The 26,422-nt window shown below is 40.8% G+C and overlaps 1 protein-coding gene across 1 annotated transcript in view; it reads left to right on the top strand.

The window, feature by feature from the left end:
• syn3 (synapsin III) overlaps positions 1-26,076 on the top strand; it is a 128,420-nt gene extending 102,344 nt beyond the window's left edge. Inside the window, exons 7-14 of the mRNA XM_082511866.1 lie at positions 4,222-4,284; positions 11,513-11,655; positions 12,298-12,372; positions 12,618-12,720; positions 18,845-18,976; positions 22,574-22,592; positions 22,692-22,848; positions 22,947-26,076. Coding sequence (XP_082367992.1) covers positions 4,222-4,284; positions 11,513-11,655; positions 12,298-12,372; positions 12,618-12,720; positions 18,845-18,976; positions 22,574-22,592; positions 22,692-22,848; positions 22,947-23,070 — 816 coding nt within the window. The 3' untranslated portion in view covers positions 23,071-26,076. The remainder of the gene's footprint in view (positions 1-4,221; positions 4,285-11,512; positions 11,656-12,297; positions 12,373-12,617; positions 12,721-18,844; positions 18,977-22,573; positions 22,593-22,691; positions 22,849-22,946) is intronic.
• The last annotated feature ends 346 nt before the right edge of the window (positions 26,077-26,422 follow it).

The raw sequence follows: 26,422 nt of genomic DNA on the forward strand, positions 1-26,422 counted from the left end.
ACATAGAAACAAGACTTTCAAAGTAAAACAGGAACATAATGGGATGCAGACATGACACATGACAGGTTAAAGACACACGAACCAACAAGGGAGACTTGAACAGAGGAGTGATGACACAAAGGCATCGAATACACAAAGAACTAAAACTGAGCAACCTTGGAGCTTAAGATGACTAAATGAACTTAAACATAAACAATGAATATCGGAATACAGGGAAAATTCAAAACACTGGGTCACACGACTCAGGACAGTTTACTGTTGTCATAAATGAAGTGAGACATTATATTTATCTTTTAGATGTAAACCTGAAGAAGTCCAGTTTCTTTCCTTCCGAGCTCCTTGGACTTTTTATGGCTAGACGAGGTGACTGGAAGTAACACAGGTTTAGAAGCACTTTTACTTTTCAGTCCTGGAGGCACCATCCATCTTTTATATGCAGCCTATGCTTTGAAGGCAGTTTGAAATCTGTGCGATATTGATGGATTTCACAACTATTTATAAAAAAAAAAGAGGCAAAAGCAAGATTTGATTTCATGAAAATGAGGAGGATGATGACTTAAACCTTGTTACCATAGTTACATTTCAGTCCATGACTCTAAGGCACAGATATAGGCTTTTATATACTGTATTGCTGTGTTACATTTGACTTTTTACATCTACATCTTTCCAGTTTGCATATTTATTCCTCCTCCCTTACGTAATGCTTCATACCTAGTTAAGTTAAGTACTTGGACATTAGAAAGAGAACCTCATTCTGCAGCCTTGCCTCCCTCCTTTATTCTGGCACTTGTAAAGTGATAATGGCGTCAGTTAGAGTACACTTTATCTTGGCAGTGTGTCAGACAGGCCTGCACTGTCAAAACCTGTCAGCAGAAGCGGCGGTCACAGCCTCGAGCAGCTCCGTGTCCGTTCAAGCCTCGAAACGAGTTGACAGCAGCATTAGGGTGTGCAGTCACATGACTGCCAGGGAGGCCCTGGATCAAATGATAGCAGCTGTTTGGGCGTATCCTTCCTCCTGGCAGGCCTGATCTTACATTTCAGGGTATGATCTGGCCTGGTGCCCGTGCCCTCAGCATCTTCATTTAGTGTTTATTTAAGCTTCACCTGCAGCTATTCACGTCGATAAGCACAGTGCACACAGTACTTATCTAGATGCATTTGTGAAAATGGAAAATGCACGAAGGCTTTTTGAATATTGAAAACTTGGCTTTGAATAGAATTGTATGTTTCTGAGTTTTTTTATAAATTGAAAAATTCAAATAATGTTATTCTCTATTACAGCCGCTGTAAACGACCTTCAGACCTCTCGTCTAACTAGGCGTTGCTGCCTGAGAGCTATTTCACGCAAGAGTGGGAAAAGTGCTCATGAAACTGGAAAAGTCCCTCTTCAGACTGCATCCCGTTTACAATCATATCAGCAAATTGATCAAGGGCGTTTAAACCACGTTTGAAGTAATGTGTTGATATTTCATCCATTGCAGTTGCGTAAACTATGAGAAAGAGTGTGTTTGCGGTCTGTCGGGTTTGTCCAAGCCCATTCCATTGAGCTGTGGTCTTCCCTCCAGCTTCCCAAAGCGTTGCAGTTTTGTGTAATAAACCCACACATTCTTCTGTCTCCTCCTCATCCTTCCTAAACTGAGCAGCTTTAGGTTCAGTAGGAGCCAGGGCGTTATTTTACAAGACGGATCTGGACACTGGATGTATACATCCAAGACAGTTGCAATGGAAATAGCTGTCTGCTTTGAGTTGTGTCTCAGTGTGGCGTTTACCACACGTCTGTCTTACTGTATATATAAAAAGGGAGAGTTAAAAGTGCAGTTCTGTTCTTTTTCAAGCCTTTTGGACACTCCCCGATCTTACTCTTATATATTATATCAGGAATTTACATAAAAAAGCAAGAAAATATATGTCAGAGTTGTTGTTTGTGTTGACAGATTTCAATAATGACACTCAGTAGATCCGTAGAACTAGACAAGAATACATTTCAGATGTTAAAGAGCTAAATATTTTTCTCATAAATCATAAATGCTGCTGCCAGAAGCATAGCAGCTGTATTTGGTGATGATACAGTATGTGATTGTTATGTTACAGTGACTGTGTAAAAGGTCATGGAACATTAAGCAGACTACTGAAAAAGAAAATATGTATTTGACCTTTGACTTTATCACTGGCGTAACATCCAAGTCCTTGGATGTTTTCACTGCTGTGCTTTTTAGACCATTTTCAGGCCGTAAATCAAAAGCGGATACATTTTTACATTTCTTTTCAGAATCAGAATCAGAATACTTTATTGATCCCTGGGGGAAATTATTTTTTGTTACAGTGCTCCATTTTAAACCAACATTAAGACAAGACAGACAATACACTAACTAAGAATAGTACAATATATACATATATATACATACATACATACATACATACATAAGTCACTTATAAATAAATATTTGGAAAAGAAACATGTGTAGCTGTAGCAGCAAACAGTGTGTTAAGTGGATGCGTTGTACAGGGAGATGGCCACAGGCAGGAAAGATTTCCTGTGTCGTTCAGTGGTGCATCATGGGTAATCTCAGTCTCTCACTGAACGAGCTCCTGTGACTGACCAGCATGTCATGGAGTGGGTGGGAGGTGTTATCCAACATTGTCTTTATCTTGGACAGCATCCGCCTCTCCGACACCACCTTGAGGGAGTCCAGCTCCATCCCCACAACATTGCTGGCCTTACGGATCAGTTTATTAAGTCTGTTGGCATCTGCGACCCTCAGCCTGCTCCCCCAGCATGCAACAGCATAGAGGATCGCACTGGCCACAACAGACTCATAGAAGATCCTGAGCATTTTCTTGCAGATGTTGAAGGACCTCAGTCGCCTCAAAAAAATAGAGACGACTCTGGCCCTTCCTGTAAAGTGCTGTGGTGTTTTTAGCCCAGTCCAGTTTATTGTCAATGTGTACTCCAAGGTATTTATAGTCCTCCACAATGTCAACACTGACCCCCTGAATTGAAACAGGGGTCAAGTGTTTCCTGGTCTTCCTGAAGTCCACGATCAGTTCCTTGGTCTTTGCCACGTTGAGCTGCAGATGATTCTGCTCACACCACGTGACAAAGGAGTCGACCACAGCCCGGTACTCTGTCTCATCATCCCTGCTGATGCATCCAACCACCGCAGAGTCATCAGAAAACTTCTGAAGATGGAGGTCTCTGTGCAGTGGCTGAAGTCTGTGGTGTAGAGGGTGAAGAGGAAGGGGGAGAGGACAGTCCCCTGTGGTGCCCCTGTGTTGCTGATCACCTTGTCAGACACACACTGTGGGAGACGTACATATTGTGGTCTTCCTGTCAGGTAATCAACAATCCAGGACACCAGAGAAGCATCCACCTGCATCGCTGCTAACTTATCACCCAGGAGGGTCGGCCTGATGGTGTTGAAAGCACTGGAAAAGTCAAAAAACATGACCCTCACAGTGCTCGCCGGCTGGTCCAGATGGGTGTAGACACGATTGAGCAGGTAGATGATGGCGTCCTCTGTTCCGAGACGAGGCTGATAAGCGAACTGAAGGGGATCCAGGTGTGGTCTTACTATGGGTCGCAGCTTTTTTTTCGGGTCATATGTGCAGATCGAAACACGGTAATTGCACTCGGGTGCAAAACAATCACACCAAGACCCTTTGCAGGAGATGGCTTCAGTCGTACTTCTGTCATTTTAATGTGCAGCACTGCTCAGTTCTGTTGTTTTAAAGTGCTAGATGAATCAGTTTGAAGTGTGAGCTGCAGTAAACGCCTTCCCGTAGTCAGGTATTGTTTGAACACCACAGACGTTCACCCTGGATTTACTTTTTTTCTTCTGCAATAAGCAGACAAAATCTTCTCACATGGTTTGTTGTGCCGCAGTAAGTGAAGCGAGAGCTGCGAAAAGATCCGTAGCGTGATGATATCTGATTTTCACATCACATTATATCACACATCAAATTATTGTGGTCAAAATAATGTACAATAACTATGTTATTGTAGTATCTATGAAACAATTATAGCAGTAATGGTAACAAATGACTTTGCTTCTGTCTTTGTTGAGTCCTGAGAGCTTGGTGGTCAGACGCAAACGAGATGCAGAGGCAGACAGAAAGAACAGTTACACACTATGATATTATCATATATGCATCGTTGACACTGTATTGATCATTTTGAATTATACGGTTGTTGTGAAACCCCACTGTTTTGTTTTTTTACAGCTCACAAGTCCATCCTTCCCTGTGGTTGTGAAGATGGGCCACGCCCACGCCGGCATGGGAAAGGTGAGTCTCCTTTACGATTTGAATAATGCTGTTTACTAATGTTATCAACCCTTTACAAAAGAAACCTAATTAGTTGGATGACCTATATTTGTGTCTAAGAATAATTCAGAGGGAATAATCAGAGATTTCAATCTAATCCACCCGTTTTAGGGCGGAGCCTTTAGTTATGAAACCTGAGGCAAGGCTCTCCCTTCTTTTCCCTCTCCATCCTCCTCTGTCAGGCTTCATGCAGTCACCCAAATGAGCAAATAAAAGATGTAAACTGGTCCGTATCTATTTAAAGCACTATCAAAATTAAATTCTGGCTGCTCCCAGACATCAAAATCATTTTGACCTGCTGTCACCTGGATCTGGAACAAAAACCAAAGCCCATTTCAACCTGAAGAGGAAAATAAGATATTTTTTAACAAACTTAATAAAGTACATCAGCTCCTCGGCTCGTATTATCCCAGCAGACAAGCGGATCAGGAGGTTAAAATCAGCTGATAAGCTAGGCTACATCAGCTAACATTTTTGACTATATTTAGACAACAAATATAAACAAGCTGACACTTTATATGTTACAGCAATCAGTCCCCACATTATCCAAACAGTTTGAACTTTTGCTATATTTCAGTTAAAGTGTGTTTTAAATCTGCATCACTGATTTGTGTTATTAAATTACCTCTTCATCTTCTTTCTGCTGCAGCAGCAGCGAAGGCCTCTGTGTGAGCGCACTGTAACATCATGACATCAACAACACTGGAGTTAAACCTGTACTGTTGTTAAAATAGACAAGTTAGGAAAATATACCATTTGAAGAAAATAATACTAAAATACGCTGTTTTTAAAAGGGTCTAAAATCGCCTATGAGATGAAATTTAAATTAAATATAATATCCATGTCTTTTTTTAAAATTTTACACACAAGCTGCTCATAGCTCAGATTTTCTCTTTTATCAGGTCAGACTCTCTCTCTCACTCACACACACACACACACACACACACACACACACACACACACACACACACACACACACACACACACATACAAGTTGTCTTTATTCCATATATGCAAATTAAACATATACTATCTGGACAGCTTCGGTTGGTCTGAGGTTCAGACAGGAGGTCTGAAGCCTAAACTGCTGTCTGTTCTAGTTTTTGCAGACATCTCTGTAAGGGTTCAAATCGGCCACAGTAGCCAAATTGCTCTTACAGTAAAGTTGTAAAGTCAGTAATGTGTTCCTGGGGTCAAACTAAGTTGATATCTAAGTGTTAACCTGGTGGACAAACAGTTTTAGTGCTTTGTTACACAATAGCCTGACTAACAGTTTCCAACCATTTACCGTGATTGCTGCATAGAAATAACTGGACTGATGCTAATCATCTCTGTTAAATACATAATGAGAAATGAACTGTGGATATTTTGCGTATGTGATTTATTTATTTCAAGACATGGAGTCACACTCTTGACACAATGACATAATTCACACATTTAGCCTCTCCCCTTTCTCCCGTATTTAAATATACAAGGAGCGACACTTTCTTTATGTCTTTTTCCCTCGTCTGTGGGCTTGGTTTCCTGTTCAGAAGCCAGACATGCTATAGAATTTCCCATGAGCCTCATGGGGAACTTGGAAAGTCCTTTCAGACTAAGATCTTGCTTTGCCCCACAGACCTCACAGAACTCAGAGAATGAATATTTAGGTCACTACAATTTTATTTGCTTTTGAGAGAAAAACCCTTCAAGGTGGAGCAAAGAAATTGAATGTGCCAGTAAGTCTCATATATTGATTATAAATAATACTAAAGTAGAACTTAACCACATTACAAGTAGTACTCTACACCGAATTTCCCGGAGGAACCCACCCGAGGAATAATAAAGTTTTATCTAATCTATTCTAATCTAAGTCGTAACCTCTTAGGCTGAGTGCTAGAAAATTGCAGTTCACTGAATGCCCACCTGAGGGCTCTGAAAGCGAGTCCCTTGTTAAAATACCTAATTACATCCAGATGTATAAAAAAATGGCTGAGGTAGTGGCAAGATTTTAGCTAATGGACATTACAGCTTTAACTGACAGCTGATCACTGCTAGGCATCACCTCTGCTAATTTAGAGTTAGTGAACTGGACCTCACAACCACTTATTCTAAGAGAAATTCTCATGTTTTATTAGTTAAAGAGCAAATACCGCTGTATGTGTGTGTGTTGCTCTGTTGCATACATACAGTTTATTAATGCATTTTGCCAAGCCTTGCTAGCATTAGTTGAAAACTGACCACTTAACTTTCTTATTCAAATATGGCCAAGTCTGCCTCCACGAAAGCAACATAGCGGCAACCAAAAGTTCAATTTAAGGCTTTAGAAAGTGAAATGAGAAACGAGTGGTGACATCATGTCGGTGACATCCATCTTTTATGTACAGTTTATGGTTGGGACTCTTAAACCCGTAAATGGAAAGCCTTTATAGCTTACTGTAGGTCAACATTTACACATTTTGCTGCTATTTTGTTTCTTTTTTTGCTAGTTTCTCAAACATATTATGCATATGCTGTATAATATATAATTGCTGAGGTTGTTCACCTTATGACCTTTCGGTAACTGATTTCAGACATTTACTGGAATTTAATGGCGATTTTGTTCATTAGCTAACAATAGAAAATCTACAGCTCAAAGTAATATTGCCATATTTTGTTTTGTTGGGTTGTCATAGGCTGTCTCCATTAATGAAACACACATTAATGACATCAGCTAAGGACAAGTCATGTTGATATTACTGTGGTATTGTTACCTGTAACTAATAGCAGTGTTTGTATATGTTTATCTGATTACAGTTTACATATTAAAATATAATTACACACTTTGCCTTTTTCATTTGACAAACAGCAGTAGAGAGTGAGCCTTTCTACTCAGCTTTCCCATTACGCTATTAGAGCAGCAGCCCTCTGTAATGGAGGTGGTATGTCATGTTATCTGGACACTAACCACCAGTTTCACCACCAGGCACAGCTCTTCATTTCTGTGCCAGTGCTTCACCTTTTCCGGCTTACCTTCTGTTTCTGTCTGCATCATTGCAGTTTGTTTGTTGACTCAGAGGAATTGCGTAAGTCTCTGGACAGGTTTGTGTGCCTACCGCTCACAACTGGACCAGTTCCTTGTGGTCAGCTTCTGCTTTTGCTACCATGACGTACTCTTTCAGTCACATTGCTGTAGTCAGTGGATTTTGTTATTTTAGCTTCTGGTCTTTTCGTGTTTCTATAAGAAACACTGACTGTATTATTTGATGACATGCGCCTTTAGTGTTTTTACAGTTTTTCACAGTTGCAGTTCTGAAATCTGTGAACACAAAACCCAGTTTTTCAATCTGAGTGTCGTGAGCACGAAGTTTCTTTATGTTGGGTTGTCCTGTTTACCAAGGACATGATCTTTCACAGCTGCTTGTATTTTATCTGAAATGCACTATTGGTCTTCCTCTTCTTGCCTTCTGCCGCCTTTCCATCTTCCTCATCCACCAACTCCCCCCCACACATTTCCTCTTGTGCATCTCAGCTTGTTACTATCTGTTTTGTGGTATCGGTCTTCAACTCACCATGGTGCCTGTGCGCCCTGACGTGGCATACACTCGTCTGATCACTTCATTAGCAAGTGTGAAAAATGGTTCATTGTTATGTGTAAGCACTGAAATCTGCCACCTGTGCTTATCCTTGCGCAACACAAGTACGTCACAGTGAGAACTGAATGAATGTGAGTGTATCTAAAGTATTGGAAAAAGGGTAAAATAATATCTGCAAATTATGTCCTAAAAGAATGTACGTTCAGTACGTTCAGCATGTTGGTTCTCATGGCAAAGAGTGGAATTTGGTGTTTTAGCAATTTAGGGAAACTCTAACACAAACCAGGAGAAAGCTTAGTAAATAAAATACAAGCTATTTAGTGAATTCTTTAAAAAAAAACAAAAAAAAACAACACACACATACTATGCATATTTTCCTTTATATACGAAGCACTGAATTTATTACCTTGTGTGGTGGGGCGTGGTCTGCGGTGCCGCGCGGACGCACCTGCACGGCATCCGCAATCACGCCCGCCGTGTCAAAACACGGGGACTCAGTGGTTGGTGTGCGGTTGTGGTGGTGTGATGCAAATGTTAAATAAAGATGGCTCAAAACATGGCTCTGTGGTCCCGTCGTGCCTTAATTCCACCACACCTACAAAGCACATTCTCTAGGTTTTCCTATGAAGCCTCACTTGCCCTGGTTTGACTGGATGCTAATGACAGCGAATGTTAATCTGAGCAGACACAGTTAGTATAATGTTACTGCATTTGATTGGGTTTTTTATGTAATTTGGTTGTGCTGTGTTTACATAACACAGCACAACATATGTGACATGCTAACACATAGCATGTCACATATGAAGTAAAACTTACAAGTCAATGTCTAAAGTTTGCTAACACTAGCTAGCAGTAGGCGCTATAAGCTACCACTATGGTGGAAAACTAAAGAAATGAGCAAAAGATGGATTCAATGTTTTGCTTGAGAGAGGAAGAAGAGTTACTTTCTGTTAAAAAATGTCTGTATTGGATCTTAATCGGTAAGGTGTCTTTTCAGGTTTTACAGTGACGTGACAGCTAACCATGTGATATTAACTTGTCTGGCATTATGAACATATGATGCTGACGGGTCACGTGAAAAACGGTTTATGATGGGGCTGTCAATGTTAACGCATTAATGCGCATTAATCCATCGTCATGAGCAACGCAGTTAACATTTTTATTGAAATTAACCCATCTGGAGCGCAGACTGACTCAAAATCCCTGAAATGTCACTGTCAGGGCATTTCGGGCAGTTTGTACAAACTTTGTCCATTCTGTGCTCCAGATGGGTTAATTGCATTAACAATGTTAATCGTGACAACGGATTCACGAGCGTTAATGCATAAACGTTGACAGCCCTAGTTTATGACAGTCGCGAGGTGAAATTGGTCGGGAGACAGTTTCTAGCTACAACACCGCAAACCGGAATGGAGACCAACTTTGAAGGAGAATGTTCTTTGTTTCCAGTTTGTGTCACAGCTTCACAAGTTTGGCAAGTTAGTCAGTTAGCAAACGTTTGCAGACATGTCTGTGTCTTCCTTGCAAACTACAGGCGACTACAGCGGTCTGCTAGTGACCAAAGTGGTTTAAAAAAAAAGTTTTTTGGTGCAGCACTCGCTTTGTGACCAGTTTCACCTAGCAACAGCAAGCAACCTCCAAGAACCCCCAACCACTCAGGGAATAGACATTTTTAACACCGAAAACAATTGATAAACAAGATTTTGGTTACTTCTTCGTCTTTTCTAATTAGCTATTCATGACTATAAACACAGTTTAACTCAACCATGTCTAGTCTTAAAGATGTTCATTCTTTTAATACAGTACACCCACTAATAACAAGCACAAGCATCCTGTACGTGTATTTTAGCGAAGGTCTTGGAATAAAATGTGCTTAAAGCTAACAGAGAAGCTAACATCACACAGTTAAAATCCATAATTTCCTTAATGACCAGCAAGCGGTAGAAGTGTTTCAAACTAGGCATTAGTTGTGTTGCTGTTTTCTAAAATCTGATATGGATCCCAAGGATATTTTGTAAGAAAATACAGTCATGTTTTTTTAAATCTGTTGGCTTATTTGAAGCTATTTCATAGTCTGCCTTGTAAGCTCATTTTAGAAAGTCACTGATTTAGCGTCAGCGACATATGTGGGTTTTGACAAGCACGCTCATTATGTAATTACCCATCAAAGTGACAACACTGTTTATGTGACCACATTCACCATCAAAGATGCCCACCCGTCTTTAAAAAATTAAAATTTACTTTTATTGTTCTGGTGTCATTGGTGTCACTCTTTTCGGATTTTCCTTATTTCTTTTCCTATTGACGTTTTTTTGTGTTCATTTTCTGAAGGTGGGTTGCATCATTTGAAAACAAAACAAAATCTCCTTGGGATTCCTTTGTTCCACCCAGACAACTTGTCCTTAGTTTTTACTAGTTTGGGGGATTTGAAAGGGCATTAAAGTAAAACTCTTATAAACACACAATTAAACTGTTGCTTAAGACCTCACAAATTGTTGCATGTAGACACAAGTGTCTTGTGCCTTGCCTTTCCATAACCTCTTTTATCTCTCTTTGAAGCACATTACAAAGAAATAGGAGTGTGGGCTAACCCATCAGTGCCATAGCAACAAACTGAACCATTTCGACACTATGTATGACTGTGTTGGCTGTTTTTTTTTTAAACTAAAATTGACCATAAATTGAGGTAACCCTGTCGATGTATATAAAGGGACTTCTTGACTAATGGATATGCAACTGTTTAGTCCACAGAATCATCTAAAGTGTTCTATATATTACCATTTGCAGAAAACTTAGTGCCCCAGTGTAAACACAGAAACAGACTTTGTTTATGGTACATACCATTTCAGTATGGAAAATGGTTGCCTTTAGATGTGCTATTTGAAGAACAGAAAAACAGAAGACGAAACCCCCGAGGAAACATCAACCTCCTGTTTTCCTTATCTGGTTTGTGTTTTATCATGACGGAAGCGCAATGTTCCCATTGCTTCCTCCGTGATGGTGCTAGTGAGAGGGATGGTGATGAGTGAGTGGATGCTCTGCACTGACTCGTTTGGTGCCTGAGACAAGAAAACTCGTAGCCGCACAATAACGTTGGCGATTGATGTGACTGTCTCTTAGGATGCCCAGTTTCCCATTGGAAGCACACCTCATTAATCTTTGTATCAACATAAATTACAATAATAATACCACTCAACAAGAAACATCAGAGTAAGTCTTCTAAAAATATATGAGAGCCTTAGTTTCCTACAAATGGCCCTCAGTGGTAATTGTCACTGGAGGAAAATATTTGTTTCCTCCGTATTTTACGCTGTCACACCTCATTGTTACCTAATAATCTCACGGTGAAATTGAAAAATTGCTTTGAATTATATGATATAAACATGTTGTGTGTCGATAGGCTCCCATTGCATCATTTCCCTCTTAGTCTGCGTCTGCAGTCTACTGTTTAATAACTGGGAAAGAGGTGATGTAGTTTCAAAGCCGCCCCCGGCAATGTTTCCATACGTGGACCCCTCATTATCCAGCTTGTGTACAAGTGTGAAATTCCTGTGGGATTTTAAAGCAGCCGCTGCCAGTTTCAGCAGCGTCCTTTGTAATTAGCTGCCCGCTAACAAGTGGCGTCTCTCCTGCAGATTAAAGTCGAAAACCAACAGGACTTCCAGGACATCACCAGCGTGGTGGCTCTGGCAGGGACGTACGCCACCACCGAGCCGTACATCCAGTCCAAGTACGATATCAGGATCCAGAAGATCGGCAGCAACTACAAAGCTTACATGTAAGGTGTTTTTTATTGGCTTGCTGCAACCAACTTCTGGTGGCTGTTGGTGGCATTGCAGGTGAATTTGAAAGCAAACATTTTAAGCGTTTTAGTAGGTTAATGGTAGCAAGGCATGTGGAGCCAGTGGGAAATGAACTCTTATAAAGCATCATCTGGAAAATAAACAGTTTCACCAATAATGGCAAATTATATGTTAAAGTAGTACTTTTCTTGGATTCCAGGCAGTTTTCAGCATTAATGCCTTGATTTTCATGGCCTCGTGCCCCAGCTCCACCCATCTGGAAGCCATAGACATTCCTGTCAGCCAAGCATATTACAACAAAGAATTTGTGCTCAACCTTTTAGCTTTCAAGACTGTATCTGAACAATTGCTCAACCGAAATCGGAGAGGGGGGGCAAAGTAGCCAAGGCTTATCTCATCGTATTTTTTTCCCTGCCCTCACCATTAAACCGTGTCTTTGATTGGCTTTCACACAAACATTATCTAGGTGTGGATTAAAATGGCCATCCTTGATGAACTGATGATAGCTTCCCCCTTGAGAGGGAAAAGCAAAAGTTGGGAGCGATTAACTGTTGCTGGAGCATTTTAGCTTGTTTTTTGCAGAAATATGAATTCATTTCCTGGTGCCCCCCCTTCAGGAGAACATCCATTTCTGGTAACTGGAAGGCCAACACAGGTTCTGCCATGTTGGAACAGATCGCAATGACTGACAGGTGAGCTGGTTCAGAGATTCTCTTGGAAAAATGCAGATCTGTTAAGTACACTGAATCATTCAGACATCTGTGTTCAATTGAATACACTGGCACTACTTTTAAGCATGAATCTGATTATCTCATTGTCCAAAAGTCTTGGAAGCCTTTACTGACATTTATAGCTGTTAAGTCCATTCTTCCTTTAATGATATCTGTAGTGATTATTGGGTTTTAAACAGTCAGCTGTTTGCGTCCCTGTGCTTCAGATATCGTATGTGGATAGACTCCTGCGCTGAGATGTTTGGGGGCCTAGACATCTGCGCTGTGAAGGCCGTGCATGGAAAAGACGGGAACGACTACATTATCGAGGTCAGTGTGTTTTCATCTACAGCTCCAAGGAGAGTTTCAGGAAACAGGGGCTGAAACTTGCTCTTTCATTGCATTATAGTGTATTTTAGATAAATAAGATCTGTCATCATGTTTCAGGACATTTGCAAACATAACGGTTAACCAGCAGTTAGATCGCTTCTCAGCAGCATCACAGGGCTAAAGCACTTTGTGTAACCGTTACCTTGGATTCATTCTCTTTCCCTGCTGATAATACTTTTCATATCATGGGTGAAAGTCAATCGGGAAGGGTGTAACCACACTTGCTGGCACATGATCTTCACAGCCTTGAAAGAACGATTAGTCTGCAGACCAAACATGGGCAGCTGAATGAAAACAACATCAGGAGTCAGCGGTTGACTCACTTCATCTTCTAATCCAGTCTGTTTGTTTGAGTCTGCTGGTAAAGTTTGGCAGTGGAAGTGTAGCTTGCAGTTTGTAGACAAATAAAACTGTCATGGCGTGACTTGACGCAACCAGTTTGGTTGGAGGTTTGGGCTTTCAATGTGATGAGCGTGGCAGTAACAGTGCCTGGGACGGGGTTTCCACTGGGGCCACTAGAGGTTCACTGTTCAGTATCTCTATATACAGCATTTAACATATGTTACACATAAGCATGGTTTAAAGGTGCAGTCTGTGGGGCTTTTAGGTCATTTAAGAGGGGCCAAAAAAAGAAGGTGGAACTCATAAATATACATCGCTTAGTGTGTAATTGTCTGAATGCAGGTGCCTCATGTGTTCAGGTCCTGTCTGAAAATTTCAGAACATATCTTTACTTGTTCAGATTCATGAGACTCACCTTGATCATCTGGGTTTTTGAAGTGCACTCAAGCACTTTATCCTATTTAAGATTTATACTATTTAACATTCACATGCCAATAGATGCATCAGAGAGCAACCTGGGGGTCGTATCATGCCTGCACCCTGCAGACAGTATCATGCATGCAGACTGGAACAGCCAGGGATGGAAAATACAATCTGACATGGCAAAGGTTAGCATAACAACACATCTATGTTGCTATCATTGTCTGTTAGATTAGTTGGATAAATTATTGTTGGTCATTCACATAACATTCTTACGTACTTTTTTTCCCAATAATGACATGAGAAATATAATTCATTTATTTGGAATATGTGTTATGGGGCTTTATGGGTCAACTCACTTTATTTATCGCTATTAAATAAAGAAAATCATTTAATAGTTACGCACACACGCCATCTCCAGCAGCCTCACAGGTCTCACAGCCCCAACAGAAGGAATAACTTGCACATATATGTTACTATGATGAGCTTCCCTGGAACTCACACTTTCTGTATGTCTTACTTTTGTTCCACTCCAATAATTTGTTGTAATGCTTATTGATTCTAATCAAGGTTGTCAGTTTATTTATTTCTCTTTTTTAATTTGATTTCTGTCCTTTTTAAAAAATATCTGTTTATCTAAAATCGTAAATACCTTACCCAGAAATGCACATTTTCCTTTAACAATTATTCCCAGGGGCGAAGCAAGAGACAAATAGTTGTGTGCAATCAGTTTTGTTTTTAGAGCAGCTTCCTATGCCTTCAAGTCTGAGGAAATGAGCCAGTCTGGACATCTGAAATGCCCAAACTTAGGATCAGAACATGACATCACTCTGGTGACTATCTGTGTGCTGGGAGAGAGCGGTTGTGAGAAAGCAAAAAAGACCTCAAACTATCCCAGGAAGTATCTATCAGCTCCCCAGGGGCGTGTAGTCTCAGTACTAGGCTGCTACGACAGAGAAACCCACGACACAGTCAAGTAGCAATGTTTCCTGACAAGCATTACTTCCTCCTCCTTTACTCCAACCCTAGATGGAATTTAATTAAGTGCGACGTTGAAGAGCTGTCGGCCGTCACAGTCAGAAACTGTTTTCTTTCTTTCTGTTTTTTGGTGTCAGAACAAAGACAGCAGCCGTAACACCTCACCCTAATGCACAGTAATGAGCTACTCAGAAGCACTTCATTAACACATTACTGCAGCTGGTATCAACATGAGGCAAACTCCAGCTTGTGTCACTTCACTGGGAAATGTATAGATAATAGGGGTGCAGTATTGTTATGTAACATGACACAGTGCACCACAGCGTTTGACAAAATGACATGACAGAAAGTATTTTATATACACAGCTGATCTGACAGGATGTGTCAGCCACATGACATGAAGTAGAATGGCTGTGCTGGTGTAGTCAGTGTCAGTTAGTCCATCTCTTTGGGCAAGACTGTGAAGATTGTTGCAGACCAATCAAAACACGTCCCATAGCAACGGCACTCCCTAGTGGCAGGAGCCTCACCACACCACAAAAGTGTGGCTTGAGTAACACAACAACGACCAAACACTCAATGAATGCCAGATCCCAGCGCAGCTGCGCATCCATGAGGCTTCCCATCCCACAACCCACAGGGCCCAGAAGACCCGCCGTCAGATTTTGGTTGCGCGTCCCCAAAGGACACTTGCTGAAGTCCCAGCACATGGGGAGCCTACACAATAGCAGGCACATAATACTATAAAGAAACTTTATTTAATTTAGCACGTGTAAATTCAACAGACTTTACATAAAAGGTAGGTCTACGATGCCTTAAGGCAAGAAAAACAACAAAACTTTCTAAGTCTTTGAGATTATCAGTACAAAAAAAGTTTTTTAAATTACAATGTCAAATGTAATATTTTTCTACTGGTCCACAGAAACAACACAAAACTTAAAGGGCTAATGTTATGCCTAATAATGATTAGAACATTGTTGGCCTAATTGTAAGAAAATATCATTATATTACAGATTCAGCCATCGGGAGTGACTTGATCTGTTGACAGAGATATTTCAGATATTGTGCCTTCAAGCTAGCAAAAGAGAACAGCACACGTGTTGCGATCTTGAAGCTAAAGTTGTTTTCCCAGAAATGGATGACCCTCTGGCCAGCCCTGAACTTCAACTGCACCATCATTTTCAACGAGCACATTTCACTTTTTCTCTGTAAACATTTGCCATGCAGCCCGATATTGTCCAGAAAACACAAACCTTTGCTGCTTAGTAAAAGTACAGGACAACACCTCTGTGTTCCAGTGGTGAAAGAACTACAGCAGATCCAGTCTTCTGTTAGATGACTCTGTATCCTAATAAATCAGCAGGGTGGATCCCGCTTTAGCTTGCCACCGCACGCCGTCTGAAGTGGGGCCTGGCGGTCTTTTACCAGGCCTGCATTCAGTCCCCTGTGGTAATGACTCAACTGGCCAAAACACCGTGCCACACCCGACCTCGCTGCCAAATCCTAGCCAAGAAGCTGGGTACACACAAAAAAGGGGGAGCTTTAAAGGGTTCTTTAGCTTGGGAAGTGGTTCTGTGCAGAACAGAGAGATCCCAAACAGCTGTGAAAAACAAAGAAAATGAGTGGAAAAGACGACTAGTTTGGGTGTCCTCAGTTTGTTATAGGCGTTCTTAGAGGCTCTTTTAAATAAAGCTTTTGATTTGCTTTCAATTTTTTGTCATCAAATGTGGATTTTTTTTAATCAGTTTAGATTGTGCTTACAAAGGACGACATAAAAACCTCTCTTGTTTTAGTCATTATCACTGACAGATTGTTCCACGACTTTTCAATGATTGATGAGGCTTTTTTGAGAAAGTTGTTGCAATGTGTGGCAAGCCCACAAAAGAAACAGCCCTATAATGATATGCAAAAAAAAGCTTTAAATTAATAAGAAATAAAATAGATGAATTTAAACCTACAACTGCCTTTGGGTGCTCTCTTCCTTGCTGGGTGTTGTTTCACTCCAAGTTTCTGTTTCTTGTATTACGCAAAGAAATCATTAAATAAATCTTACACTTTGGTCCGTAGTTTGCTGTACTAAGGCTTTTGTAGCTTTGCCTCTGTATACCACTACAGTGGATCTTAAATCAGATAGTTAATATGGAATTGAAATGCTGTATTTCAAGAGGTTTTACAAAATTATTAGATGAAGTTTTCAGGATTTATATTTTTATGCAAATCCCCCATTTTCAGAATCTTAACAAATAATTGGACAATTGACTGAAAAGCTGTTTCAGGGCGAGGTCAGGTCTGTTCCCTTGTTTTGGAGGAACCAAATCAAAAATCTACCCTTCTAAATTATTTACATTGGGAGAAGCAGCTTCACCATAGCTCTCAAGCCAAGAACACACGCAAGGAGGTAGCAAGTGATGATGTGCAAACCACTGGTTACACTCATAGACAGTATAAAACATGAACTTAGCCATAGTTTCTGGTCCTGGTCCTGTTTTGGAGCATCAAGTTGAACATTTCCCCGTTGCCATCTTTGCAACATAGAAAACACTGTGGATCAGACGGTGAAACTGGCGAACGGCTTATTATTGAAAACTCATTAGCTGGCGATGTGTCGATTCCGTACCATAACTAATCCTCAGTTTTTGGAACCAAAATTTACAAAAAAAGACTTCAGTATGGCCCAAAACAAGTGAACGAGCCAGCAGGAAAGTGTTTACGGACAGAAAGCCATTACTTCTTTTTGCAGCCATAGCGATCACCTTATGATAACCTTAAACAGATTGCAGGTCTTAGATGCCAAGTTTTGTTGCTCTGGAAGCTACCTCCACGTTCTATAGATCAAGAAGGCCAGATTAAAAAACTTGTACTGTTCTGAAAAGATTAACTTGTAAAAGAATGATGGGAGAAAAAGCGACCACATCGTCAGTCAAACATGGTGGAGGCAGTGTTATGGTATGGACAGCTGTTTAAAAAGAGCCTAAAGAACAACTCTAGCCTGTGTGAAAACAACAAGTGGCTGCTCTGCATCCTACCCCAATCACCCCGAACCGGTCGGAGCAGCTGGTTGCGCCTCCATGAGGCTGGATCTGCAGGTTTCCTCCTGTTAAGTGTAAATTTTTCCCGCCCACTGTCATGAGTGCTTGCTTAAAAGAGGTCGTTTGATTTTTGTTTTTTTCTCTACATTGTTTTAAGCTCTTTACCTTGCAATATAAAGCACCTTAAGGCGACTGTTGTGAATTGAAGTGAGTTAAGTCTTTGCCTGCATCAGTATCTTGTGCCATAATAAGTCGCATTCATTTGAATCTAAGCAAACACCAAGTGTGTGCTAAGAGGCCAGTTTGTCTGAAATTGGACTAAAGAACATTTTTGGGATTTAACTGATACCACTAATAAAAACAACTTCAGCCACAGAGAGCTCCAGTACAGTCTAATCTCTGCCTGGCATATGCTGTGTACCAGAGGATAAGCACACACACACCCACACACACACACACACACACACATGCATGCATGCCTGCTGATGTGTTTACAGCCTGCAGCTGGGGTGCGGTGCAGCAGCTTCTTCCACCATGATGGGCATCTACATCCTAGCCAGCAGCAGCAACACTCCTTTGCTCCTGTTTGTTTTGGTTTTTAGGGAGGAGGACAGCAGGTCTCTGAGCCTCATGAGGCCTGTGGTTCTGCAGCACACATGGACCTGCATGTGAGCTCAAGTGCTGGGAAAAAACATTTTTCCTTGTTTTGTTTTTTTTCTTTTTTGATTATTTTAATTATTTGTGTGGCAATGGGTTTGGTCTATGCCCTTCAAAGTCATGCCCCAGCAACATAATATTTACAGATGGAGCCACTTTTTTTTGCAGATCACTGGAAATTCTAACTTTGGCTTCTTGTGTGTGTTCAGATAAACCTATTTAGTTTATACAGAGCTTAACTAGAGAAGTCTGTGATCAGTCAAAATTAAACTGTTGTAAAGCTTATATGAACACACATATAGAGAAATAAACTAAAGCATCTTTTTTCGCTTCTGTTTATGTGATTGATTGCCAGAGCACCGAAGACCTCCTGAGAAGACAGAAACTCGCAGTTTTCGTCACACACTTCTTTGTATCCTCCAAACTGTGGTTGCCACAGGGCTGTAAAGCTTGTTTCTGACCCCAACAAACATGTGATCTACACTAAATGACTCATCACGTGTGTCCACACACAGTCTTATCACTAATATCACTTGAGGGTCAGAGTAGAGGAATTCTGAATAAGAGGTAACATCCTGCCATCTAGTGGGGGAATTTTAACACTTCAGCTGAGGTCTGTTTGTTTTCTGTCTCTGCAGGTGATGGACAGTTCAATGCCTCTGATTGGCGAGCATGTGGAGGAGGATAAACAGCTGATCACAGAGCTGGTCATCAACAAGATGGCCCAGGTGCTGCTGGGAGTTTCCATGCCTCAGCCTTCTACTGTTAAGGTACAAAAAGCTTTTAAACAAGCCACTACTACTACTGTAACTCACTTTTTTCATAGTACCAGGCAGTAATTATAAAAACTGCTACGAATTACAAAACTTTGTTACCACTTCTACCAATAATGCTAATAAAATTTCTCTACTATGGATACTTATTATCAGGTCTGTTAATTAATAATGTTGTCACTGATGATCACTATAACGCTACACAGTTTTACCAACTGCACTGACTACTGTTGGAGTAGCACTGTAATTACAAGCAGTGCTTGTATGGCCATACTTTCACCTGTACTCACACTGATAATTTTTTTCAGAAATAAAAAACTTAAAATGCACTTTTCCAAATTATTACGCACACATAGTTTCAAAAGATTTTATAGGTTGTAGAGAATTGAAAATGGCCATTTGTTGAATTTGCAGCATTAGTAGATCAATTTCACTGAAATCAAAAGCTATTTCAATCAAAAACATCTTAACGGGTCAAGTTACATATGAACATAGGACCCCTTATTTAAAAGCAGTTTTACAATTCTTGCATACATGGAACTTGTAAATTTTTAGATAAGATAAGATAGAACTTTATTAATCCCTCGGGTGGGTTCCTCTGGGAAATTCGACTTCCAAAAAGCACAGCAACGACCGAAGTTACAGTTACAGAATTGTTATATATATATATATATATATATATATATATATATATATATATATATATATATATATATAAAACACCCAGCACGCCCCTGCGGGCGGTTTATCCTTCAAGCTCGGGTCCTCTACCAGAGGCCTGGGAGCTTGAGGGTCCTGCGCAGTATCTTAGCTGTTCCCAGGACTGCGCTCTTCTGGACAGAGATCTCCGATGTTGTTCCTGGGATCTGCTGGAGCCACTCGCCTAGCTTGGGAGTCACCGCACCTAGTGCTCCGATTACCACGGGGACCACCGTTACCTTCACCCTCCACATCCTCTCGAGCTCTTCTCTGAGCCCTTGGTATTTCTCCAGCTTCTCGTGTTCCTTCTTTCTGATGTTGCTGTCATTCGGAACCGCTACATCGATCACTACGGCCGTCTTCTTCTGTTTGTCTACCACCACTATGTCCGGTTGGTTAGCCACCACCATTTTGTCCGTCTGTATCTGGAAGTCCCACAGGATCTTAGCTCGGTCATTCTCCACCACCCTTGGGGGCATCTCCCATTTTGACCTCGGGACTTCCAGGTTATACTCGGCACAGATGTTCCTGTACACTATGCCGGCCACTTGGTTATGGCGTTCCATGTATGCCTTGCCTGCTAGCATCTTGCACCCTGCTGTTATGTGCTGGATTGTCTCTGGGGCATCTTTACACAGCCTGCACCTGGGGTCTTGCCTGGTGTGATAGACCCCAGCCTCTATGGATCTTGTGCTCAGAGCTTGTTCTTGTGCTGCCATGATTAGTGCCTCTGTGCTGTCTTTCAGTCCAGCTTTGTCCAGCCACTGGTAGGATTTCTGGATATCAGCCACCTCCTCTATCTGCCGGTGGTACATACCGTGCAGGGCTCTGTCCTTCCATGATGGTTCCTCGTCTCCCTCCTCTTTCTTGGGTTTCTGCTGCCTGAGGTATTCACTGAGCACTCGGTCAGTTGGGGCCATCTTCCCAATGTATTCTTGGATGTTCGTTGTCTCATCCTGGACTGTGGTGCTGACACTCACCAGTCCCCGGCCCCCTTCCTTCCGCTTAGCGTACAGCCTCAGGGTGCTGGACTTGGGGTGAAACCCTCCATGCATGGTAAGGAGCTTTCTTGTCTTTATGTCAGTGGCTTCTATCTCCTCCTTTGGCCAGCCTATTACCCCAGCAGGGTACCTGATCACGGGCAGGGCGTACGTGTTGATGGCCCGGATCTTGTTCTTACCATTCAGCTGACTCCTCAGGACTTGCCTGACCCTCTGCAGGTATATATATATATATATATATATATATATATATATATATATATATATATACACACACACACACACACACACATATATAAATACAGAGACAAATATAAATAAAATATACAAAGGGGATAAATAGAATAAATAGGAATAAAAAATAAAAATACAAGTGGAAAGTTTCTACTTGAATGTCTTTGCAGGATGTCAGAATAGCCTCCCAGAGCTGCTGTTTGGATGTGAACTGCCTCCCACCCTCATAGTTTTTTGCTTGAGGATGCTCCAAAGGTTCTCAGTAGGATTGAGGTCAGGGAAGAATGGGGACCAGACCATGAGTTCCTCTGCTTTTATGCCGATAGCAGCCAAGGATGCAGAGGTGTTCTTTGTAGCATGAGATGGTGCATTGTCTTGCATGAAGATGGTTTTGTTGCAGAAGGCACAGTTCTTCTCTTTCTACCATGGAAGAAAGTGGACAGTCAGAAACTCCACATACTTTGCAGGGGTCATTTTCACACCTTCAGGGACCCTAAAGGGGCCGACGCAGCTTTGTTGGGACATGGTGGCCGTCCACCACTGCATCCATCTGTACCATCCAGGGTTGCACTGCACTCATCAGTGAAGAAGACTGTTTGAAAATTAGCCTTCATGTAGTTCTGGGCCCACTGCAGCCATTTCTGCTTGTGAGCATTGGTTAGGGGTGGCCGAATAGAAGGTTTATGCACAACTGCAAGTCTCTGGAGAATCCTACACCTTGATGTTCGCAGGGCTCCAGAGGCACCAGCAGCTTGAAATATGTGTTTGCTGCTTTGTAATGGCCTTTTAGCAGCTGTTCTCTTAATCTGATGTATTTGTCTGACAGCAACCTTCATCATTGTGCCTTTATCTGCACGAACCCATGTGTGCTCTGACTCAGCCACAAATCTCTTAACATTATGGTGATCACGCTTAAATTTTTGTGAAATATCTAAGATTTTCATTACGTGTCCAAGGCATTCAACTATTTCACGCTTTTCAGCGGCAGAGAGCTCCGTTTTCCTTCCTATATTGCTTAAAAATGGTGGTCTGCTTAATAATGTGGAACATCCTTCTTTAGTAGTTTTTCCTTTAATTGGGCTCACCTGGCAAACTAATGATCACAGGTGTCCGAGATTGATTTCAGTCATCCAGAGAGTCCTGAGACACAATTGCATCCATGGGTTTAATTGAAAAACAACTTATTTAATCTTTATGACACTTAAACACAATTTTCACAATAATTTGGAACGCGGTGTGTTTCTAGACTAGCATCTGAATTAATGCTATTTCAGCATCTATGGTCACTTCACTAGCGCCCTTGTTTTTTTTTTTGGTTTTGTTTTCAAACTGTCATCACAATTAATGACTTTCACATATAGTATAGATTACTTATTGTTGGTTCATCAACAACCATATAGCTTGAAGCCGGATTGGACCATCTGAAAGGAAACAGCAGGAGGAACGCTCTGTGATGGTTTGGGGTAGGATATGTTGGAGCTGATCATCTGTGGCATCAACCTGAGTTGATGTATTTGCAAAGAAAATCAAAATGTCTCATCGTGGAAACTGTTTCCTTTCCATGTTTTCAAAAATGTGTTGTTGTCATGGTGTTAGCAGTAAATTTCAAGCATTTTTATGTAAATGATGCTATATCTGTGTTTTTTTGTGTCTTCTTCAGACCACGCAGCCCAGACGAGGTAAGTAAAGTGCTTCATTATGATTCATTCCACTACCTTCTGTGGTGATACAGTACAGAGAAATAATAAGCCTGTGCATCACATGTTCATGTATGGTAGGGGGACATCGTTCCGCTTCTGCCTCTCCATCTCAGTCGGCCCAGGGATCCCCTCAGAGAGCCCGGTCCGCCACTACGTCTCCCAGCCAGGCGTTCCAGCCCGGTCCCATCCCTGCCTCTTCTGGACCTGGAGCTGGGAAACAATCACCGCAGCTGAAGTAAGTCCAAGCTGGGGTTCTGTTAATCTCACACATGACTTTGCTTACGATGATTTTCCTCGTCGGGTAGCTAAACCGTTTTCGTCTTCGTCACGCAGCAAATCGCAGTCGCTGACAAACAGCTTCACGGAGACGTTACGAGGAAGCTTGACCGACGACGAGGCCAAAGCCGAGACCATCCGCTCCCTCCGACAGTCCTTTGCCAGCCTCTTCTCTGACTAAAAACATCCCTACCGCTTTCCTCTTCCTGTCATCAGGTTTCAGAAAATAATAATAATTGCTTACTCTGTTTGTTATGGAGTCGCCTCTCTCCTTTCCATGTTTGTGAAGTTTAACACTGGTGCAACCCTCTGTCTTCAAATCAGTGGTCAATCTATCACTAGAAAGGCCAGTGGATTTCAGAGGACCTACACCATGTTGACTGGAGATGGTAGATTTTAAGATGTCACCAAACCCCCCGTTCACGTTCTAATTATTTCATATTCAGGTTTAATCTACGAAACTCCTGAAACATTTCTAGTCACTCCAATGTTGTGTTGAAACCTAAAACCTGTCCATAGAAATTGAACTTCCTAGAAAGCAAAACCAGCCAATGGCCTTTTTAGTGGTAGGTGATCACAGTAGATATTCATATTCTCGCTCGTGCTGCTTGGTATATAATTGTTATTCTGCATTCTCTTTGTCCGACCGGTGAAACTATTTCTATGTTCATATTTCTACATTTATGTACATCTGTCTATCTTCAGTTTCTTTATTCGACACACAGCTTCCAAATTGTTTGCAGATGTCCATGGCAATATTCTGATCTGAACCAGTTCCACTTGAGTCATGAGAAGCGTACTGAATCCTCTCGCTTCACCAGCGGTCTCTTAAGCATCTTAGCCAGCAGCAGCATTTCTCAGACATCCGTGTGCTGTAGACACATATTGGCTTATGTAGTGACTCCTCTGCCTTGGCCTAACTTTACCAAAGTGCTTTTTAATAACAAAAAAAGAACAGTTTTTTTTAAAGAAACAACCCCCTTAACTTGTTTGAGATCACAATCACACAGAAAAACCTTTGAGCTTGTGATTTTTTTTAACGAGGTGCAAATGCTGTACTGGCTTACAGCCATCGTCTTCCATCACAGCTCTGCTCTTCCCCAGCAAATTGTTCCTTTTCTTAATCTTTTATGCTTTGTTAATAGCACCGTGGGGTATTTGTTGGTGTGGGGACTGATCTAGCAACTAGTACTGGTGAGTCTTTAGAAGCAAACAGCAAGGGTCTGATATTTTAATCATCTGTCTCTTGTTCTCTGTCAGCTAGGATAGCAGCTCATTTATTGTAGTTCTTTTTAGGAGTTTTGCTCTGTAGCAGATATAACCTACGCACACATATACCTGCAGGAATGGCAGCCATCCTCTTCTAACATCTGTCACTGTTTTGGATCTGCATGTAAATGAATGTGATGTGTGGAGCCAACCTGTTTTCTTCCACAGTTTATTTGATGGGAGCTGACGCTTACTTTGAATTTTCTGGAAAAAAAAAGTGCATTTTTGGGTAACTTATTATGAAATTAGACACCAAGTACTTTTGGTTTATCGTAGATGGACTATGTAGATTTTCAGCATATTTCGCAAGATGGAATGTGCATACGCAATGAAGCCTTCAAAGAAAAACTCTTAATTGATGACTGATGGCAAAGATCTCTTATGACTATTCATTGGATCTGAAGGGTATGCAAAACATCTTAGTTCACCAAAGTCTTAAATTTCCAAAATATTCTTTAAAAAAAAATGTTCAAAAAATAATGAGTGAGCTACAGCTTTTAGCTTCTTGTAGCAGCAAGCTCAAAGACACAAACTGACTACATGGTTTTGCTTTCCATGCAAAGAACAATCAAAGTATGATACTCTAAATAAATTGGTACTTTTATTGGAAAATTATCAAAATAGTAATGGTAAATAATAGTTATATCTTGTGACTTAGAATGAGCCTGTAATAGTTTCTCCCACCTTCCATTTAATTCAGAATCTGGATCTTTAGTAGATAAATGATAATCCCAAAGCCAGTGTTAAATGATGAAAGTTCCAGAAAAGGAGAAAAAAGTTAACTAGCCATTTTTGCAATAATTACATTCATTGCAGGGAAAAAAATGCCACCACAGATTGCATATTTATCCTGCAAAACACGGAAACATTACAGTGGCATTGACTAAAGAGAGCATGGCTTAGCAGATGTAAATAAAGTGAATTCAGGCTTCGTTTAGTTTCCTTAGCTTCAGCTTCTAATTATAAATTTAACTAACAGGTTTCTTTCTTCCTTTGAAGCAATGTTACTGTGGTGGCAATTTTTTTCTGCATTTTTCAAATGGCTGGTTCTTGAGTTCAACTAGAAAGCTAACTAGCTAGCTAGAATGCGGCTAGTCAGCTAACGGATTTTAGCAGTAGTGGTTTATTAGCTTGCTACACCAAAGGGGACGCCATGGGTTTGTTAAAAATAAATTAGTAAATTAAACTTAAATATGCATTTCTGATGGAAACGGTTTGAGGCTAAACATACTAGGATACACGAAACAACAGAATAATGCTAACTAAAAATCAATTACATAAAAGTGCTAATTATTCCTAAATAACTTCAAGAAGACCATTTCAAATTTTAGTCTAGCTAAATTTTATTTAAATCATGGCCATTCTATCTTCCAGAGGGGATGTTCCACTTTAATAAAAGCATTTGTGAGTTTTCAATGCTAGCTTGGTCAACTTGGTTGGGGTTTCAAATGTCTAAAATTCCACAAATGTATTTATTTATTTATAAAGAGCAGGCTCAATCTGCTCGTGTTAACCACCCTTGATAATTAAAATATTACTTTATTTTTTTAAGTGCTCATTAGGCTTTAAAGTAACAACATTGTGGTTTTCCACTGTAGGCAGTAAGCTAATTCTCCTGTCAGTTGTCTTGCTAGGGCAGATAAACACTAATGTAATAATTACTTAGCTTGTATTTTTCATTTTGGAATAATGAAAATATTGACATTGCTTACTGTGATTCTTTTGTTTCAAGTTATCGCTGGCTGTATTAATTCTGACTTTTTGTCAAATTCTCATCTGTAATCTCAGATTTACTGCAGTGTCTTGTGTTAAACACTTTTGCAATTATCTCGTAGCTTTTGGTACTGTGTCAAAGTGGACCAAATCTGCATTTGATTGTGAGGCCCCTTAAAGGTTTACATTAAATTGTTCCATCTTACCTGTAAAGATTATTGCCACTTCATATATAATACTGCAGTGTGATAAGCCATAACCAAACCGTGAGTATTTCCTATCCCTTATGTGCCACGCAATAATGGCTGTGACGTTGCTGAAAAATTTAAATGTTAACTTTAAACACTGTGTCTATAGCCTAACTTGTCCTGGAGAGAAACAGCAGTTACTCTTTCTGGATATCAAGGTTATCTCAAGATATAATTATTTGCTCATTCTGTCAGGGTGAAAGATGAAAGAACTATGATGTCACTTTTCTCACATTTTGGGTTTAAAATACAGTTTAGGATCTGGCACGTTCCATAAATCTGTTTTATTGGGTCAAATTATAA

This window comes from Aulonocara stuartgranti, assembly GCF_965226115.1.
Source record: "Aulonocara stuartgranti genome assembly, chromosome: 17".
NCBI lineage: Eukaryota > Metazoa > Chordata > Actinopteri > Cichliformes > Cichlidae > Aulonocara > Aulonocara stuartgranti.